Source organism: Parasteatoda tepidariorum, chromosome 5 (assembly GCF_982258835.1).
Source record: "Parasteatoda tepidariorum strain Cologne lab strain chromosome 5, Ptep-v5.0, whole genome shotgun sequence".
Taxonomy (NCBI): domain Eukaryota; kingdom Metazoa; phylum Arthropoda; class Arachnida; order Araneae; family Theridiidae; genus Parasteatoda; species Parasteatoda tepidariorum.
In genome coordinates this window covers 34,309,438-34,329,898 of record NC_141759.1, presented here as the reverse complement: position 1 = coordinate 34,329,898, position 20,461 = coordinate 34,309,438, and the positions used below count along the sequence as shown (strand labels likewise).

At 30.6% G+C, this 20,461-nt stretch overlaps 1 protein-coding gene across 1 annotated transcript in view; it reads left to right on the top strand.

Moving 5' to 3' along the window:
• Positions 1–20,461, top strand: part of LOC107445048 (MAM and LDL-receptor class A domain-containing protein 1) — a 160,013-nt gene that overhangs the window by 43,244 nt on the left and 96,308 nt on the right. Inside the window, exons 19-28 of the mRNA XM_087163642.1 lie at positions 1,088–1,330; positions 3,394–3,435; positions 6,463–6,606; positions 8,536–8,677; positions 11,434–11,566; positions 12,882–12,963; positions 15,729–15,869; positions 17,201–17,466; positions 19,244–19,334; positions 20,300–20,380. Coding sequence (XP_087019768.1) covers positions 1,088–1,330; positions 3,394–3,435; positions 6,463–6,606; positions 8,536–8,677; positions 11,434–11,566; positions 12,882–12,963; positions 15,729–15,869; positions 17,201–17,466; positions 19,244–19,334; positions 20,300–20,380 — 1,365 coding nt within the window. The remainder of the gene's footprint in view (positions 1–1,087; positions 1,331–3,393; positions 3,436–6,462; positions 6,607–8,535; positions 8,678–11,433; positions 11,567–12,881; positions 12,964–15,728; positions 15,870–17,200; positions 17,467–19,243; positions 19,335–20,299; positions 20,381–20,461) is intronic.

The window sequence follows — 20,461 nt, the reverse complement described above, 5'->3', positions numbered from 1 at the left end:
TCCAAATCAAATCAAATTAACACAACCTAGAAGAGAGAATTCCTTAGCATGCGCTACCCTTGAGCGAGTAATCCAAACGTTATAGTTGTCCGAATATTGTGACATCTTTCTCTTAGCCATTGTGCAGTTTATGTTCGTTCCCTCGGACTATTAAAGGAATCCGAAGGCTTGAGCAAACTCCCTGTGGTAGATATTTAGTTTTGAACTCATGTGTGCAATCACTTGGCTATATCGGCAAGGTATAATGGGAAATATGCTATGATGGCGCAAAGGTAAAGTCAATGAGCTACCACGGCCAGTTGTCAAATAATAATTAAGGCAACAACATTTAAAAAGATTTTGTCAGAATACCCGATGGCAACTTAAAACCCAATCAGCATCAGCTCGATAAGTTCCATATTGTTTTGGAAATAGAGATGGACGACAAGCAGTAGTGACCAAATTATTTTCATCATGCTGTCGGTCTCGAAATTGTAGAACTTGCACATTTTTGACTCCTGACAAATCGGCTTTTGGAGAAACACATTACAAGTTTTAGGAAAATTAAAACAAGATGAAATGTTGTCCTCATTGAAATATAAAGCAAACTTTGAGGACTCACTGTATATGCTTTAAATCATATGTTTCTGTCCTTCTGGAGGCGTTATTAAAAAAGTGTGAGAGTGGTTATTTTTTTTCTCACGTTTTATCATGATAATGGAAATTTTAATGTCTTTAATGATAACTTTGTCTCAATACGATGCAATAGTTAATATTAATATTATACGCTTTTTTAAGATCATAAGGATAAAGCAATTTCCAAAAACTAAACTTTGTGATTTTATTCAATGAACTATTAAACTCATTTCCTATTATTCAAACAAATATGTTAATAATAGTCAAATATTACTCTCCTTAGCTGAAAATTTCACCAGAGAGAATTTACTACATGTAGATCTTCTAAATACGTAATTTTCTCATAACATTTAACAGCAGAATTAATTTGTCACGTGGAACTTCATAAATATCGACTGTATCTTGTACTTTAAAGTTATTGTTATTAAAGCATTAAAGAAAGTTTGTGTTTTATATTTCCTTTTCGTTGCAGACAACAGCACTTTATCTTTGGGAAAGATGTTGCTTGATAACAGCGAACAAGATATGAAATACATTTATAAAGATGTATTCACTATGAATGATAACACAGGAAAAGTTTGGCGAGTACAAGCTCAAAACATAGCTGTTGATGCAGGAGATAAATTTCAAATTTATTTCAAGTCTAGAAAGGAAAAGGGTTCGCGGTCATTCGTAGCCATAGATGACATCACTGTTGCGGATGGAGAATGCAATCGTAAGTTTCAACTTCTTGTAAATCCATAAAAAACTTTTCCCTTTTTTAGACTTGAACCCTTTCAATTAATTTTAGGTTCTACTTATGCTGAGACATTTATGCGTACGAACGCAATTGATCAGTTTGGATTTTGAGCTATTTTTGTGATCTCACTTAACCATTCAGTTTGAGTTAAGAATAAGCTAACTTTTATGTCATCATACAATTCGGATTATAAACTTAGTATTGTTTTCACTCAACCATTTAATTTAAGTTTTGAGCCATGTCTTCGTCCAACTATTTAATTTGTATTGTGAACCAACTTCTGTGTTCGCATGCAATCAAGTTTTTGTTAAGAATTTTATTCATGTCACTCATGAGCTGCAATAGTGGCACAACTCAAACACGATTTTTGGACTAAGCACAGGTGTAAATATGAAAATACACATTCTTTCAGAAGCAATACTAGCACAACTCATAATTCAACTTGAAGGCAATCTTCGTTAAAGCAAACTAAAGCATTTCTTACGCATTTTGCTTAGCAATGAAAACTTTAAATTTATTTCAAAACTTGATTTTTTGAGTTGTGCCACTATTGCAGCCAATGAGCGATGTGTTCTTAACACGTTCACGCCGGGGTGACCCACCGGTGGGTCACGCTAGATTGTCTCATCTTGGCAGCGCACCGGAGTTAAAACTGGTAACAATAAATTTCATTTTTTAGTTTTTTTCCGGGAATAATAAAAATCCATAACTACCAATTGTTTTTAACGGATGCAATTTTTATATTGAATTGCTTCTTCGCTGTGATAAATTTCCTTACAGTGAATTGTTATTGTTGAGAATAGATTAACTCCTCCCGAATATTATCTAATATTGAAATAGTTCTTCTACCAGTATTTTCTCTTTTCCCGTACCAGTATTTTCACTTTTCCCGGCGTGAACGTGTTAACATTCAGTTCGGATTATGCTCCCATGTATAAGTTTTCATACAATCATTAAATTTAGTTATTTATCCATTTTTTTGCAAAAAAAAACAGTACTTGGTGACAGAATGTAGCTTGGAGACACATTCAAGGTAGATATCGGAGTTTTTGAAAACATTGAGAACAAACAATTAACTTTTTTTTTGTTTTTTTGTTTGTTTTCTGTTGCATGTTTTTGAACGGATCTTAGATATATTCGTGTCATTGATTTCAAATCTGCAATTAGTTTCTCTTTACAACAACTTACAGTTTTTATGCAATTCAATAATAATTTACGACACCAGGATTTTTTTAAATTCACTCTCCACTTCTATACTAATAGTAAGTGTATGTTAAAAGTAATTGTATGCTAATACTAAGAATACTAAGTGTCCCCACTTCTCTGCTACGTAGGCAGTGTTAGGAATGTGTAGGCAGTGAATACGATACCTACTACATATCAGTTCATGATTCGATACGTTAAGGTCATATTTCTTCTGTCTTAAGTGTTATTTTCAAATGAGTAGACAAGTGTAAAGACTATGTAAACTATGTATAAAGCCATACGTTTTTTTTATAAACTTCTACTATTAAAAAATTAAATTGAATTAAAAATACCATTTCATAAAAAATATGTAGCTTTTCTAACAAAAATAATTTTAAATTTGAGATCCTCACACCTGAATTAACTAAGATCAAATTCATGGATAGATGCAACAAAAAGTTGTTCCGCTGTATAATTTGTAACTTAAATATTAATTCATTATACTTAGACAAAATAAGTAGTATACATTATTTTCTAACCTAAATAAACTTTAATTTTTTTTTTAAATCTGTAAAAAAATTTCAGCCCCTCTTCGCGAGTGATACTTCGGGCACTATTCTTGCAAGTTAAACATTTTAAATAAATTTTAAAAGTATATGACTGAATGTATGAAAGATTACTTTTGTTTAGGATTTTTACAGAAGAATTGATATACTAAATATTGATCTATGATTTGTAGATCAAAGTATGTCAATATCTTTGGCGAGAAATTTATATTTTCTATAATTTATCTTAACAATCTCATCTCTTTATTTCTAATTATTTTTCTTTTAACATTTAAATTACTTTTCTAGGACCAACAACTGAACCACCAGTCATTGTTACTGAAATGCCGAGTAAGTAATTGACATTTCCTATTGTATCTAAAAGTATTTGTTCTATGCATTGTACTTAGTTCTTCTACACTTGTGCAGACAATCGAATTTGCTCTGCTATGTGGGGAATTTTTTTCCCATATACCATACCAAGGGGTAACAAAATGCTTGCTGATATATATGATTTTTAGTACAAAGTTGCTTCTTCCATCTCTACAAATGAATACTTCATAAGTTGATGAAAATGAACACTTGTTTCAGTTATACTGCGGTAAACATCGAAAAAAGTTGCAAAATTAATCGAAATTCTGCAGATTTTTGTGCTTAATTCGTTACCATTTTATCAAATTTTCTAGTGATTGCAAAGTTTAAAATGTAAGATATTGTAGTTATCTAATTAATCCGTATAATTCCGACTTTTTAAATTGAAGTGGTGCAGAAAGTGACTTTATGAAAAAAGTGGTATGATATGTTATTCAACTAAATGGCTAATATCAACTATTTGTTACCATTTCAGTTCGAAATGTCCCTGCTTCTTATAGTTATACATCTAGTGATAGAAACTTAAATCACTCATAAATTATGGTGGAAGGGAAACTTTTAATTCTCCCAGATAAAAGACAAAATTGAAACAGTTGTCCTACCACTATATATGTTTTTGAAAAAGGAAACTGTGCTATAAATATGACGCTGGGAACTAACAGGTTAATGCAGAACTGTCAACAACTGTGCTTTTTGAAATATAATTCACAGAGCAGTAGACACTTAAAAACTGAAGCTTTCAGAACTTTTGAAATGTAGCCAATATTTTAAAAGCATTACCACAAGAGATTGGGGAAAATGTGGAGTTTTATACAAAGTTTTGAATCTTTTACATGTAGTGGTGTGGAAAATTACTTTAAATCAATTTCACAAAACAAAGAATCATTCATAAAAATATAAGTTTAGATACCACTAGAAGAAATTTTCCTCCAAAGTGTAGAAAATTGATCACATTTTTTGCAATTTCCTCCTTAGTTCTTCCCACTCTGCACTTAAATCGCAAAAATCATAAGGAACATGGTCTCGTGGTGAGTTAATTTTAACCAAATTAACTAAACTCTTGTAGTCTATGGTTATGGATTCCCTACCACTTCATAAAATATATTGCTTAAATTGGAGCAGTTGGCCTCTCTGCTTTTGTGCAAGAATTTCTTTTAGCAGATTTAAACTTTTTGAGGGATATTCTTAGCACTTTTCAAATACTTGAAAACATACTGTCTTGCAATCATGAGTTGAACTGTCAATGAAGTCAATAGGAGAAGGGCACATCGTGTGATTGTAAAACAATTGCAAGTTTATCATTAAATTTTATATTATTTATGAACCGTGGGGACAAAAAAGCTTATTTAATCAAGAAATTAATATTAGCCCATTCCAGACTACTGTTACGAAAACGTAACATTTTGTAGTCATGTAAAACGCAAGAAAGTACCTCCACGAACGAAGTGACAGGCCAATCTTTGCACAGACTAATTCGATTTTCTCGTGCTGGCTCATCACCTCCTACATCAAAAAGCCTCCGCACGGTCTTTTATAAGTAGTCCGCGCAGACTATTTAGAAAGTGAACCAGTTGTGCGCATGACATACCTGCCAACTCTTCCGGATTTTCCGGAAGATTTTATTTTCATATTTAAAGTGGTAGCAATACTCAGGTTATTCCAATTAATTTTTTCAATTATAATGATAATAATAAATGAGTTTAACCACCACTACATATATATAATTACAATAAATATATCAAAGAATTATAATCTTTGCGCAAGCGAATTTCAACGGGATCAAAATATAAATATATTTGTGAGTCAGACTGTTTTTTGTTTATTGTTTTACAACCACTCTGAAAATCCATTATCGGAAAGAGTGAAAGTTGGCAGGTATGGCATGAATCCAAAATCTTTTACAAAAGTAATTGAGAGAAATTCATCATATAAATTTGAGAATTGAATCTGTAGTGGCTGACAAGTGATTAAGGCAAACCAATAATATTCATAAATAAAAAAAAATTTTTAGTCATATATTTGCTACCACTTTCTTATTTTAACTAGATTTTGTATTAAGTGACTCTATCTAAAAGTGAATATCCTTCACAGTGGTCTGATCGGACTATCTATAAAAAACCGTGTGGAGGCTTTCAGTTATAGGAGGCGTTGGCTGGCTACCACCTACGTTTTAAAACCTCAGAGTTGTACAATTTAAGTACAAGTTAACATTTTATAATTTTGTAAGCCATTTGTTTTCTCTTAATTTCTTCTTTTAATTCATGATAGAAACTACTTCAAGGTATAGTAACACATGGTGGAGAGGTAATAGGCCTAGAACAATTAAATGACTAATGCTTATTTTACTAATATTTCATAAACACGATAGTCTCGTTAAATTTTTGTTATAAAAGATTAGTTATAAATTGTAATATTTGCAATTGGTGAAGATGTCGAAGCGTTACGGTAACATTCTGAATTCTCCTAACCGCTAAAAGCTGGTAGTCTATTTTTGAATGTTTAGCCATTTAGGGTTAATTGAATATTAATTTAAAGATAACGAAATTATAATTTTTCTTCTTCTCAGAAATAAAATCTATTCTTGATTTAAAAGGGAAAACCTCTGTTTCTAAAGAGCTGACTATCAGATGAATGTTAATTATTTAAGTTTAATTGAATCTTAATTTAATGATAACGAAGGGACTATTTTTCTCAAAAACAAAATTTACTTGTGATTTAATGGTGGAAACCTCTGCTCTTAGAGGGCAGACTATTAGACGAATGACCGTCTTTTAGACGAATGTTTAGTTATTTAGAGTTAATTCAATATTATTAATTTATTGTTAACGAAAGTATGATTTTTATTGGAAACAAAATTTACTTGTGATTTTATGAGGGAAACTTCTCTTCTTAGAGGGCTTATTGTTAGACGAATGGCTATTAGTCAATTAAACAGTTGTTAAATATTTAAGGGTTAATAGAATATTATATATTTTATGTTAACTATAGAGTTACTTTATTTTTCAGAAACAAAATTTACTTGTAATTTTGATGACGGAAAAATGTGTTCTTGGAGTGCAGACAACAGTAAAATTAAGTGGACACTTAACAAGCCACCCCAAATCACTGACAAAATGCCGAAATTTGATCACACTCTCGGAAACTTTCAAGGTATGATTTATATGAATGATATACTTTTAATATAATTTATTTTCACGCTTTAAACTTTCACTTTCTGTCTGTGGAAAAATGCTTTCAGTAATTATGATGATGATGAAGATTAACGCAATGTTTTGTATAACACTTTTTTTTGTTTAGTAAGACATCTGATTATATTTGTTTGTTCAGAAAGCTAGACCAATTTTGAAGAAATATTAAAACATAATATATGAAAAATTTTATAGCATTTTTTAAGTTGCACAAGTGTCATTATGTCCCACAACCTTTCCTCTTCTGTCAGGTAACATGTTAATTCTATCCTTTTTTTTGGGGGGGGGGGATCTTTCGGGCTATTTCGCGAACGTGTTTTCTGAGTGGATTTTTATTATTTTCTAAGAATTTAGGTTCTTTTATGATTAAGAAAAAATTTTAAAAAAATAGAACGATGAAAGATTTAGGGAATATTATTTTTCCAATGCCCATCTGGGGAATGACCTTTCGTTATATAGGAATTTACAGGACAGATTTGTTAGCCAATTTTTCAGGGGCACCATTTTTAGGTGGGCCAACGTTGCTCCCACAATAAGGACAGATAGTACAGAGAATGAAAGAACATCCATGCCTTGCCCGGAATTCGAACCTAGAACTTTTCTGATGCAAGACCAGTCCTGTGACCCCTACACAGGCCGGTCGGCAATTTAGAGAATATTTTTTATTTTATTTCCAATGGGCGTTCTCCAGAGGTGGTATCCACTCTTTCAGGACCACCACAATGGGTGAGGTGCAGTTGGTCATGTTAATTTGGACGTCTAGTTTCTGCTACACTGGATGGCAGCACCGAGACTCTATTTGGATGCTAAAGTGCACTAGGAATTTAATTTTGCCGGAAAATATCAAGAGCCAATAAGGCACTCCAGTTATCTTTTACATGCCGCATAATCATACGACATAGCCACTGAGGATTTCCTGCATCCCGATAATTCGGTGTCTGGGCCGGGATCGAACCCGCAGACTTGAGCACAGAGGGCCGACGACAAATCAACTGCGCCACCCAGCCACTATTTAGAGAATATTGTGGAGAGGATAGAACATCCTAACCGAGAAATAACAACCTCTGTCAAATTGTCAACGATAGTTGACAGTCGTAATATAATTCTGAGTGAGTCAAAAACGGAAATCGTTGTAAGGAAAAGTCACCTTGTCTCAAGACTACAATGACGTTAGGAAGCAATTATCGTGAGATCGTAAACTGCCCATTCACAGCTTTTCAGTAAGGGTTTAAATGATCCGAGACCATTGAAATTTTTCTCGGACCACTCTAAAATTAGCATCAGTGATTATCTATACCAGCAATTCTTGTAAAGGAATAGTATGCTGTTTTGTTTTTTACTTTTGTGTTTTTGTCATTAGAAAGCAAATTCTTTCATAATCTTGAGTATTAGACATTCTCTCAATTGAAGTTATTCATTTAAATTAAATTTAATACGAAATAAAAAAAAACCTGAGCTATGCTGGTAAACGGAGTAGTGAAAATATCGATGGTTTGTGAATGTCTTTTGGTTACTGGTTCTTCGTGTCAATGACTAAATTTCCTTAATTTCTACCCCCAATGTCTGAAAATATTTTTCACTGAAAGAATATATTTCAAGTGCCATTAAATTAGGAAGTTTTTTCATAACAAAATGATTTTTTTGTAAAATAACAAGAGAGAATGTTCATTTAAAATTCTTTTGGACTCACAGTATTATTCCAGAATTGAATAAATGTGGGTGGTATACTTTTTTGTACTACATATTATATTTAATTTCATTCATCTGGAATAATATAAAAACTTAAAATTAAAGATTTAAATAATTAGATACTGTTTGAATTAGTATTATTCTAATTCTAATTACTTCTGTAATCCATTAGAAATAAATTTAATTGTTATCATCCTCATAGGCCGATATGTATACATAAAAGGCGACGATACTTCTACGAAGGAGGGAAATTTGATACATTCCAATGGTGCTGATTCATCATGGAAAGGAAATTTCTGTGTTGGATTCTGGTATTTCATGAATGTAGAAGGCGGAAAAAGCAGGTAATTGCATAATGTAAATGCAAATATAGTATAATTAAGTGATACATTATAGGTCTGAATTTGATCGGCGTGAAATGAAACAGTTGATTTTCAAGGTTAAGCTTTATATATTGCCCTATCATCACGAGAAAAACTCCCAGTAGAAGATTTACTCGAAAAAGAGAAAAAACTCGTTGTAGAACCATTTCATTTCTTGCTTGTTTTCGGGAGGAGTAAAGTATCCATGACCACCATAAACTTTTTAATCTATGCATGTAATAACTGTTATAATCCATAGCAGTCATGGGTGCTTTTTTCCTCCCGAGAACAAGCTAGATATGAAATAGTTTTATTACAAGTTATTTTTTCTCGTTTCTGTGAATGGCTTCCTACCGGAGTTTCTCTCATGACGTGATTACATCTACTTTGATAGTTTTCATGCCCTTTATTAATGTATGCTAGTCTAAGTAAAGATGCCATGGATTTCAAGTATCGCGATTTAACAGCGATTGTCAAAAATTCTTTTTATGAATGTACTCGTCATTATGGCAAGTGTTATTATTGATGATTCTTGGTGTGTCGAGTGAGTAAGGGGAGAAAAGGACTAAGAAAGTCATCATGTGAATAAATTTATATCGAAACGGTAAACCAGTGAATGGATGAATCAGCTAAATGATTCGTTTGAACATGAGAGAATCAGATTCAAAAAATTGAAATTTTTTTTAATAAAACTTTAACTTGTTTTACTTCCTGTTAGTTGATGATTACAAATTTAATTCTTGCATTATGACGGTGGTATATATATATATATATATATATATATATATATATATATATATATATATATATATATATATATATATATATATATATATATATATATATAGCATAATAAATAAAAACAAATGAAAACGAAGAAAATTAACTATAAGTGCTCTTTTTTCCAACGAAGCGCTTTTGTGCTTTTATTGAAGTTCAAGGGTAAAAAGAACTCCGATTTTAACGCTTTTGTATACTAAATTATGTAACCGGATATAGTCCATTCTTAAATCTGTAGTGGTAAAAACGCTATATATAAGTTTACATGTTTTATCGAAGATTTTGAATTTGAGTTTTCTCTACCCGAGTTCAAAAAAAGAATAAGGTCGACATGTTTTGAGAGTTATAATATTTATTATTGATTTATTTATTTTCGAATCATGACATTTAATAGTATAAAATTTTTTACATGCTTAGTAAGCTTTTAATTTTTTTTAATTATTAACAACTGAATTAAACATATTTTTTTTTTATAAATTTGTTTAGTTTTTTATAAATTTGTTGAGTCAGTCAATAAATAAAAACTCTTTCGCTTTTTTTCTACAGAGCTTAGCTACACTTTTAGAAAGGCGTTTTAAAAATGTGTCATAATATTAGTACTTTAAGATTTAATTTCGTTCAGATGTGTTTCATTCTTAACCCCTTGGGGACGGGTGATTCAGAAAAGCATTCGTACAAAATCAGAATCAGGATGTAATTAAGTAAAAAACGGTAACTTAAATGTATTCGTTTCTAATTTGACAGACTTACTTTGCTTTTACTTTAATTATTGTTAGTTTAATCATGTATATAATCAATGTTAGTTCAAAGTATAACTAAATAGTTTTATTTTGAACAAAGTAATGGTGAATTAAATAACTCAAACAATTATAACTCCGCCCACAAATAAACTGCTAAAGAATTACTTTGATTACCAGTTTTATCTTTTTATCCCGGTTGATACGGTTTTATGCTGGCACGTATTTGTGACAGTCGGCGCGAAAGGGTTAACAATGTGTTAACCCCTTCGGGACGGGTGATTCAGAAAAGCATTCGTACAAAATCAGAATCAAGTTGCAATTAAATAAAAAAACGGTAACTTAAATGTAGTCATTACTAATTTGACAGACTTACTTTGCTTTTATTTTAATTATTGTTAGTTTAATCATATATATAATCAATGTTAATTCAAAGTATAACTAAATAGTTTTATTTTGAACAAAGTAATGGTGAATTAAATAAATAAAAAAATTATAACTCCGCCCACAAATAAACTGCTAAAGAAATACTTTGATTACCAGTTTTATCTTCTTACCCTGATTGATACGGTTTTTTGCTGTCACGTATTTGTGACAGTCGGCGTGAAAGGGTTAAAGTGGCTCATATTTTCCTTCAAGTATAAATTCAGGATCGAATAATAAAATTTTACTAGGGTTAATTTACACTATCACCTGGTTCATTCTATGGATGGGCACTCTATGGGCAAGCAAATTCGAACCATTGAGCGTCGTAGCTACAATTTCTGAAAAGCGGTTCAAAAATAAATCACGATACTGGTATTTTAAACCATAATTCCGTTCAAATGTGCTTCAGCTTTAACACTGTGCTAAGAGGACGCACATTTCAGTTCAAATTAAACGTGAGAATCGTGTAATCGAGTTTTCGAAATTTGCACGAGAGTCTAGTTCAACTTGGGAAGTAAATTCGATCCTTTCACAATCCTCAAACGAAGCTTTAATGAGGTCTAATGTTTTCTTTCAAGTTGAACTTTAGAATCGTGTTATCAAATTTTAAAAGTAATAATTTACATGATTCCATGGTTCTTGGTAAGCAAGTACGAACGATATTAGAATATCTAACTCCACAATATCCAAGAGTGTAGCTGCCTTTTAGTGCAAAGCAGAATATAACACAGTAATATAAATTGCAAATTTTATTTATTGCTGATTGAATGATACAATGAATTATTTTCTTTTTAGGTTGAGATTTCAAGCACAGCATACCGTTAGATGGAGAACTTCATTTGTCAGCTTTTGGGAAAGAAGGGGTAACTATGGATATAAATGGAGGCATGCTTATGTTCATGTTAAAAGCAGCTTGAACAGTCCAAAAGTAAGTTACGGAACAGGAATCTTATTTAGTATTAATAAAATTCCATTATTATTATCCTTATTTTGAATATATTTACTTAATGCGCTAATTTTTATGCAAAACACTGTATGTTATTTTAATGATATAGCACAAATTATTTACTTATTAATCAATTAATTTTAATATTAATTTGGAATTTTATTTAAATTCGTGAAGCTGAACCAAATGTATTATTTGGACATCAAAGCTATTTAAGCGAAAAAACAACTCATGTCTTTACTTTTATGTGGTAAAATAAACATGTTCTTCCTAAAAATACTCTTTAAATTATATTATATTAATACCAAGAGAGTATTATTAAAATACAATTTTGACTTTCTATTATATTTTATTAATGAAAAACGAAATATTATGCGAAATATTATTAAGTGTTACTTTAAATATAACAATGGCTTACAAGAAATAAATGTAGATGCAAAAATATAAATAATCGTAATAAACATTAAAAAAAATTTTTTTTCATGTAAAAAAGGAATAAATTAGTGAAATTTTAAGAGTCCATTTGCTATGCATATTATATTTGCATGTATTTCAATTAACACTTATATAATCTACTTTTCCAAATGTAGAGTTAAAAGATACATCATCCCCTTTTTAATATTAAGAAAACTAGAGCCCCTGAATTAGACAGGCCGACTTTCTAAACGATGCATAGGCTTATATAATTCACCACTTTATAGTACTTATTACATTGCCATACCCTCCCGCTTATGAGGATTTTGAAAATAATTCTTTCTAGTGGTAGCGAAATAAAGTAGAAATTTTTAAAGCAAATGGATCTCTCACAAAACTTTTATCAGAACTTAAGAATCTAGCCATATGACCTGCACTTTTATAAGTAATAGTGGACAAGTTACGCTAAAATTAATTTTTTTTAAATATTAAGACATTAATTTTGCTACCGTCTGAAAAGAAGATTTCTGAAACTACGGAAATTCCGTAGCAGTTGGAGGGTATGCATTGTTCTTTACATTTTTAAAAGCAAGCAAATATTGTCAACTATTTCCAAAATTTACTTTGCTGATATTTACCGTTTTTTAAATTATTTTGGCGTATCCGACGCAGTTGGCATCTCTGTAATAACATAACTAATACTAACATAACGTTAACTTGCGAACTTGTTTGCTCCAATATTGCTTGATAGGTCAGCTCTGATAGTATAGGAGTCTTGAAGAAAGCAATTACTAATATTGTAATAATAGGGCCAAAGATTTTTTTTTTGTTGTTAGTTTGAATAAAATCATTTTTCAAATTTGATTCGAATTGTTTGTTTTAGATATCATTTGCTGGTCGAGTGAAAACCGGTGTAATAGCAATTGATGACATTGAAGCAAAAGGAGGATCTTGTCCACCGTCAAGTAAGATTATTTCAATATTAAGGCAATATTCAATTAAATATAGGATTATTAATATGAATATTATTTTAAATATAGCTTTATTTCAATATAAAGAAAGGCAATATTAAGTACCACTGATGGCACTTAATATTACCTTTTTTCTAAATATACCTTCATGTTTAAGTCATATTGGTACAGAAATTAATGACACAAATGATGTCGCAAGGTGAAATACAACTTATAAACAAAAAAAAAAAAAAAAAAAAAAAAAAAACCGAATGGCACATTAGTTAAAATTATTGACCAAATCAATGCGCTTTCACTATTTGTCTGTTTGTTCCCAGTACCCAGATAACTGTGCATGGAAAATCATTCTGTAGTAATGTTGGTGCACCTCTTATAAATAATTGCAAGCAATTCTTCTGTAAATTGAAAGTGATTGACTCTGACATGCTTTAATTTTAATTCCTGGCACAATCAATGCACTACAACCTCTTAGGAGTGCATTGTGAATCGGCTTTGGTGAATCATTCTATGGCTTTGCGAGCTTTGATAAATCATTCTATATTAGAGCTCGATCACCTAAAGACAATTGCATGCAATTCTTTGAAGGATTAAAGGTGCTGGGCTTAGAATCGCTCTAACTTTTTTTGCATCTCGTTAAATGTTATGTACTTGCCACGGCTGTCTTGTTTGTTGCTATTTGGGATGTTTTTTTATTGTGGCCTCCATTCCGCTGCTGAACTTGGCCATAGTTGTACTCTTTAAGGGTGCACAGGGCTGAAAGCCAATATATATCGAGACGGAAAAGAGTAAAAACTGGAAACTAATACTTTTTTTTTCGAGAATAATAAAAATCTATAACTACCAATTGTTCTTAACGGATACAATTTATATTGAATTGCTTCATCGAAGTGAACAATTTTCGTTACAGTGAATTGCTATTGTTGAGAATAGATTAACTCCTCCCGAATATTATCTAATATTGAAATAGTTCTTCTACCAGTATTTTCTCTTTTCCGTCCCGCTTTCGGGCATGGGTGAAAGCCCTTATATAGCAAGACGGAAAAGAGAAAAACCTGGTACGTAAAACATTTCATTCCAGCATTTTTTTCGAAAAAAATGAAATATCTGTAACTATCAAGATTTCTTTTGTAATTCTGGCATATATATAAAACTGCTTCTTTTCCAAGATAAAGTAGATATTGTTGAAAAATTAAAAAAAAAGAATAAGTAAACTCCTCCCCAAAACTAGCTATAACTGAAATGGTTTTACTACCAGCTTTTCCTCTTTTCCGTCTCGCTTTCACCCCTGCCTGAGGGTGCATCGTTTGGACACATCGTCAGCATTCGATGATAGATCTCATCATTCTGTTCCCTCTCCGTCCATCGAAACCACGTTGTCTGACGCTGACTGAGACGGACACCTTCTAGTCATAGGTGTCCACGATCTCGATAACTGTGGCAAAAGTGAGATGAACCTTTTTTTTCCATATATATTCAATGCCGGAGTGAACATAGCTTTTTTAGCCCCAAAAATACAAAAAATGGATACACGAACAAGAATTAATATCAAGTAAAATACAAACAAATAAAACTAAACAGTGAAATAAGGGAAAGAGTCAAAGAGTGAAATATGTAAAAGTTTCTGAGCCTCCCAAAGAGTGGGAGTAAATATAGATCCCTTCTTCAGAGCGAGGTGGAGGAGTGGAGTGATTCGCAATCATCACCAGGTTGCAGCAGCACAGGGGACAAGCAATGCTGCTTTCAGCTTTAAGTCTGTAAAGGAGACATAGAGGAAATCGTGCATGATCGCCAATCGAAAAACAGAGAATACCAGGAATCTTAACCTTTTCGAACCTGACGGGACATATATGTCCTGTCAGACGCTCCAAGTAGAATGCTACATCACAGTCTTTTGAATTTCCTTCCTTTTATTTGTAACTTGAAAAACTGATTCTAAAACTCGCAAAGCTTAAAGCATTTTACGCTTTTGTGAAAATGTATGCATTATTTCGTGAGAAAAACAGAGGAAATAAAACTGAGGAAAAAATTGAGTGTCATAATATAAGTATTATGTATACTTTTCTTTAAACCATAATTTGAATGATTTTATGGTTTCTCATTTTATTATCATGTGTTACTCTTGGACACTGGTGAGAAACATGTGTCCCACTCAAAAAGACGAATGGGACATCGATATTCTAGGGCCTAGTTGCAAGAAGTGTGATTCCATATTTTTAAAAAAACTTATTTGTAATATCATCGATGGTGAAAAAAACTGTGCTGTTATAAGAAAAGCTTATAAGAAAGAAAAAAATGGGAATTAGTCTTTAAAGGGTTAAGGATCGTTCCTCTCCATTGATCCTTGATCTTTCTTTTAACTTGGATAAATGCACATCTTTTTCAGCTAAATTGATCCCTGGAGCAACAGACCTGTTGAAAACCTCTTCAAAAAGATTTGTTGTACGGTACATTCTTTTTAAAGGCCGAGAAATTGTTACTCTTCCCTAATATTTGAGAACTATATCCCATTGTTCTCTTGACACCATCTTGCATTCCACGTAGCTCACATCTTTTTATGCAAATATGCTGATATCAGCTGTCCGTGGTTTTGAACGATTCTAGTAATGTGGGCCCATTTTTAAAACTTCAAACAATTTGCACAGATATTGAAATAAATAAAGTTTTGTATATGTCAATCTGAATAACTTTTTTTATAATATTGTAATTTAATGATGTAAGTAAATTTTTTTTAAAATAATAAGTTGTATGTTTTTTTTTAGAAATGTGCACATTTGATGACGACGATGATATGTGCAGCTACACTCAAGACTCTAAAAATAATATGGATTGGGATGTGAGATCAGGCGAAGATAACGGAACATTAGTTAAAATTACAGACCACACGACGCAATCTATTGAAGGTAAGTTTTAGTTTTTCTTTAAAAGAATTTATATATATTCTTTTTTCCCATTTGAGAATTATTTGCAATTCTAAAACTTTCCAAAAAACTTAAACCAAGACATACTATCTTGCCCAGCACTTCCTTTGTTTTGAAACAGGTGAGATCTAAGATCTATAGTGCGATCTTCAGAAAATTGCAGTGAGCAAGTAAATATAAGAAGCCAATGCTATTTATTTCCCGAGTAGGAAATTTTGAAAAAAAAGAGATAAAACTCGAAAGCACACTAATACTGCCGTTAATGCTTTGTAAATAAGATAAGTCAGTAATATAAAAAGTTAAGGTTTGTCACTAGGTCGGGATAAACATTCTGATCAAGCACTGAAGATAACTATTATTATTTGAACTTTATTCATGAACTCTCAGATTTGTCACAAATATTAAAACTTTCAAACATTGTACTCTGAAAAAAATAATTTATGTAGTTTTAAGTATCGCAAGTTTATTTACATGTATCCGATTAGTATTAAAGTGAACAAAAGTTTTTTAAATATGCTTGATAATTAACCCAGAAATGACCACACCTGAGAACATGTTACTATAAGATTATTCTTAGTCTTATTTTCTCTATTTGAGTACGAAATTTCGCAATTGCGCCAATTTTAAAACTAAGAAGTAACGTTATGTGTACTACTAATGTTTACTATTAGATAGATATACCAGTTTAGTGTAAAAGTGCACGGTAAATGTTTTAATATGCTAGATAATTAACAAAGTGATGACTACACATGTTACTGAACATGTTACTATAAGATTATTTTCTTAATTTCTTTATATGGGTTCTGGTATATTATATGGATATAGATTCCAAACCTGTGTTAATTTTAAAACTAATTAGTAACGTTATGCCAACTGCTAATGTTTACCGTTTTGTTATGATAATGTCTTGTTTATTACTTAGTAATGATGTTAAATCGTTGTGTTTGGTTACATATATCCATTAAAAATGCAAACTAGATGTTTAAAAATACTAGATAATTAAACCAGAAATGGTCATAGTTCTTAGTGAACTTCTATCTATTAAATTAATCTTATTCTTAATTTCTTTTTTTGGGCAGGAAATTTTGAACAACAAAATTCGAAACGTAAGAAAAGAAAATACCTACTTAATTTCAACGTAAATGTCTTACTACTTTTTCAGAAATACAACTTATATCATCACTGCTATGATAAATTTAAAGTTTAATAAAAATAATAAATTCAAATTACATATGGAATAAGTATTTTTTTACCGCTGGAGATTTAAGCCTACTTCCACAATTTCATAATTATGAAATAATTTTTACTTACAGGAAAGTATCTCTACATTGGTGTTAATGGCACAAGCAACGAAAAATCTCTGCGCTCTCGCATATACAGTCCAAAGCGACCTGCTTCTGAAGCATCTAGCTGTGTCACATTTTACTATCATATTTACAACGTCAGCAAACTCGCACTTAACACCTATGTCGCTACAGATAATGGCATTTCGGATCCCCAATGGTCAGTATCTATTGGTCAAGGAGTTCTCTGGCATGGGGCTCGCTTCACTGTCATATCAAAACAACTTTCTTGGCAGGTAAATATAATTTGATATCAAAAGATTTCATTTCAATTATTTAAAAAAAAACTACCTTTATCTGCTGCTTATTATGTGACAAGTTTCATGCATGATTAATGATGGATAATTACGATGTATGATTTTTGATGGATTTACGAAGATATAAGTCTTTTTTTGAAGGTTTTTTCTAAGCCTTTTTAACAAAGAAAAGAAAATTCACAGTTTGAGTACCTCACACTTGAAGTAAAGCTTTGATTTCATACTATTTATTTTAACTTAGTTTAATGAACTGTTTGGTCTCAGAACTGAACTTTTCAGCCCTCACGGAATAGACCAGGTTTTTCCATTCGTAAAAAATTATTTAAAACAATGAATAATTATAATTTTTTTCATACTTAATATGCTATCCATCAAAAAATCGTTTAAAACAATGAACATTTATCGTTTTTGGCATATTTTTTTGAGTTTAAACAATATGGGGAGGAAAAATATTGAAAAATTAGATCACACACGCATTTCTTTTTAAATGGCAGCAACATTTCTTTATGTTGACATTTTGCGCCATTTTCATAATTATGAGCAAAAGGCGTTGCTTAAAGGTGAAAAAAAAACGCAGCTTAGTATCAGTATTGCATGAATGACTGTTAGAAACTCTCAACAGTTTCAAAAAAAAGAAAAAAAACATCGCTTTCTTTGCTCCGAAAAGTAGCATTTCATTTGACAACAGAACCTCCAATCTACTTTTAATTCAAGCAAAAGCAACGAAACATAAATTCTAACTAACTTAGTCTTCGCTCGAATTTATGTTTAAACTTAGTAATTTAGGTGTTTTGCTCTTTAATTTATACATAAACTAAGTAATTTATGCTTCAGTCTTTAATTTAATTTTCCACTTAAACAGCAGACACCTAAATAACAAAAAATATCGACAGAAAAATTATGACTATTTGACTTATGAACCGATATTTTTATGAATAATGTGCGTGAGATAACATACTACATAAACTCACTAATTTATGCTTCAGTGTTTAATTTAATTTTCCATTTAAACTGCAGACACTTAAATATAAAAAAATATCGACAGATAAATGATGATAATTTGACTTATGAACCGATATTTTTATGAATAATGTGCGTGAGATAACATACTACATAAACTCACTAATTTATGCTTCAGTGTTTAATTTAATTTTCCATTTAAACTGCAGACACTTAAATATAAAAAAATATCGACAGATAAATGATGATAATTTGACTTATGAACCGATATTTTTATGAATAATGTGCGTGAGATAACATAATACATAAACTCACTAATTTATGCTTCAGTGCTTAATTTAATTTTCCACTTAAACAGCAGACACCTAAATAACAAAAAATATCGACAGAAAAATTATGACAATTTGACTTATGAACCGATATTTTTATGAATAATGTGCGTGAGATAGCATAATACATAAACTCACTAATTTATGCTTCAGTGATTAATTTAATTTTCCATTTAAACTGCAGACACCTAAATATAAAAAAATATCGACAGATAAATGATGATAATTTGACTTATGATCCGATATTTTTATGAATAATTTGCGTGAGATAACAAAATACATAAACTTAGTAATTTATGCTTCAGTCTTTGATTTAATTTTCCATTTAAACTGCAGACACCAAACTAACAAAAAATATCGACAGAAAAATGATGATAATTTGACTTATGAACCGATATTTTTATGAATAATATGCGTGAGATAAAAAAGAAATAAAAAAATTAAGCAATTATCTTTTATTTTTTAAGGTTGTTTTTGAAACAGAAGTTGGAAATGGTGGTTACGGTCAAGTAGCAATTGATGACATTACAATAGTCAACCGAGCTTGTAATGATCCAGGTAAACTGTTATTATTGTTTCTATAAGTTTAATATAATAAGGTACGAACAAAATTATTGTGTAGCATTTTGAAGATTTGGTTTGCTTCTTTATTTCGGTTTAAAAAATATTATAACTAATAATGAAAAATTGAATAGTAAGTATATATTCTCTTAAAATGTAGCGTCCAATATATCGGGCAGCATTTAGTTTAATTTTATCACTTAAAGCAATAATATTTTAGAATTATTTTTTTTGTTCGAATGACTTTACAAAGTGAATCTCTATGTAAAAATGTAATCGAATTTTTCTTCGTTGGTTGGAATTTTCAATCGCAATGAAAAATCGTAAGAAAGGTGGAAAATTATTCGATTCAAGTAATTTTTAAGAAAGCTTTATGAGATATAAATATCTTATTATTTGAGTTTAATCGATATCGTTTTATGATCAAAATAAGAAGAAATACACTATAAAAATATCCTACAGTAGGCAAAAATTTCTAAAAATTTAAATTTATAATTTTGTGAAATATTTAAAAATAATCAAAAATATTCCTTAAGTTTAATTAATTTAGTTTTTTTTAAAATATTTTATTACATTCATGAATTTACTTACTTGAAAACTACATATTCCTAAGTAAAACTCGCATACGCTGCCATTATTTAAAGCTCGGATTTCGAAATGCTTTATAATATTAAAGATAAGTTTGCAACAATCCTAAATGTGGAATAACTTTTGATCTTATAATTCGATTTTCGCTACTCTGGTTGAAGAACTTTACTAATAAAAATTTTCAATAAAACAAAACGAGACATTAACTTTGATATCAGCACACATTTCTAAAATTGTAATCTTTTTAAATTAAAAATTTTAATAAAAAAATATGGTCGTAAAAATTAATAAGTTTAATAATATGAAATTAAAAATTTCTGTATTTCTGTCAACAGTGTTAGGTATTATGTATATATATGTTTTCTGATTAACAGGTGCATGTGATTTCGAAGAAGAGAACTGCCTTTGGGAAAATGTCCGGCCGCCTATTGAAGTAAAAGACGCTCCTGTATTAAGTAAGTATCATACTCATTATGAGCTTTTTTAGCATGTTAAAACTTAATTTCTGGTGGATGGTTCTTAAGTTGGCACGGGTG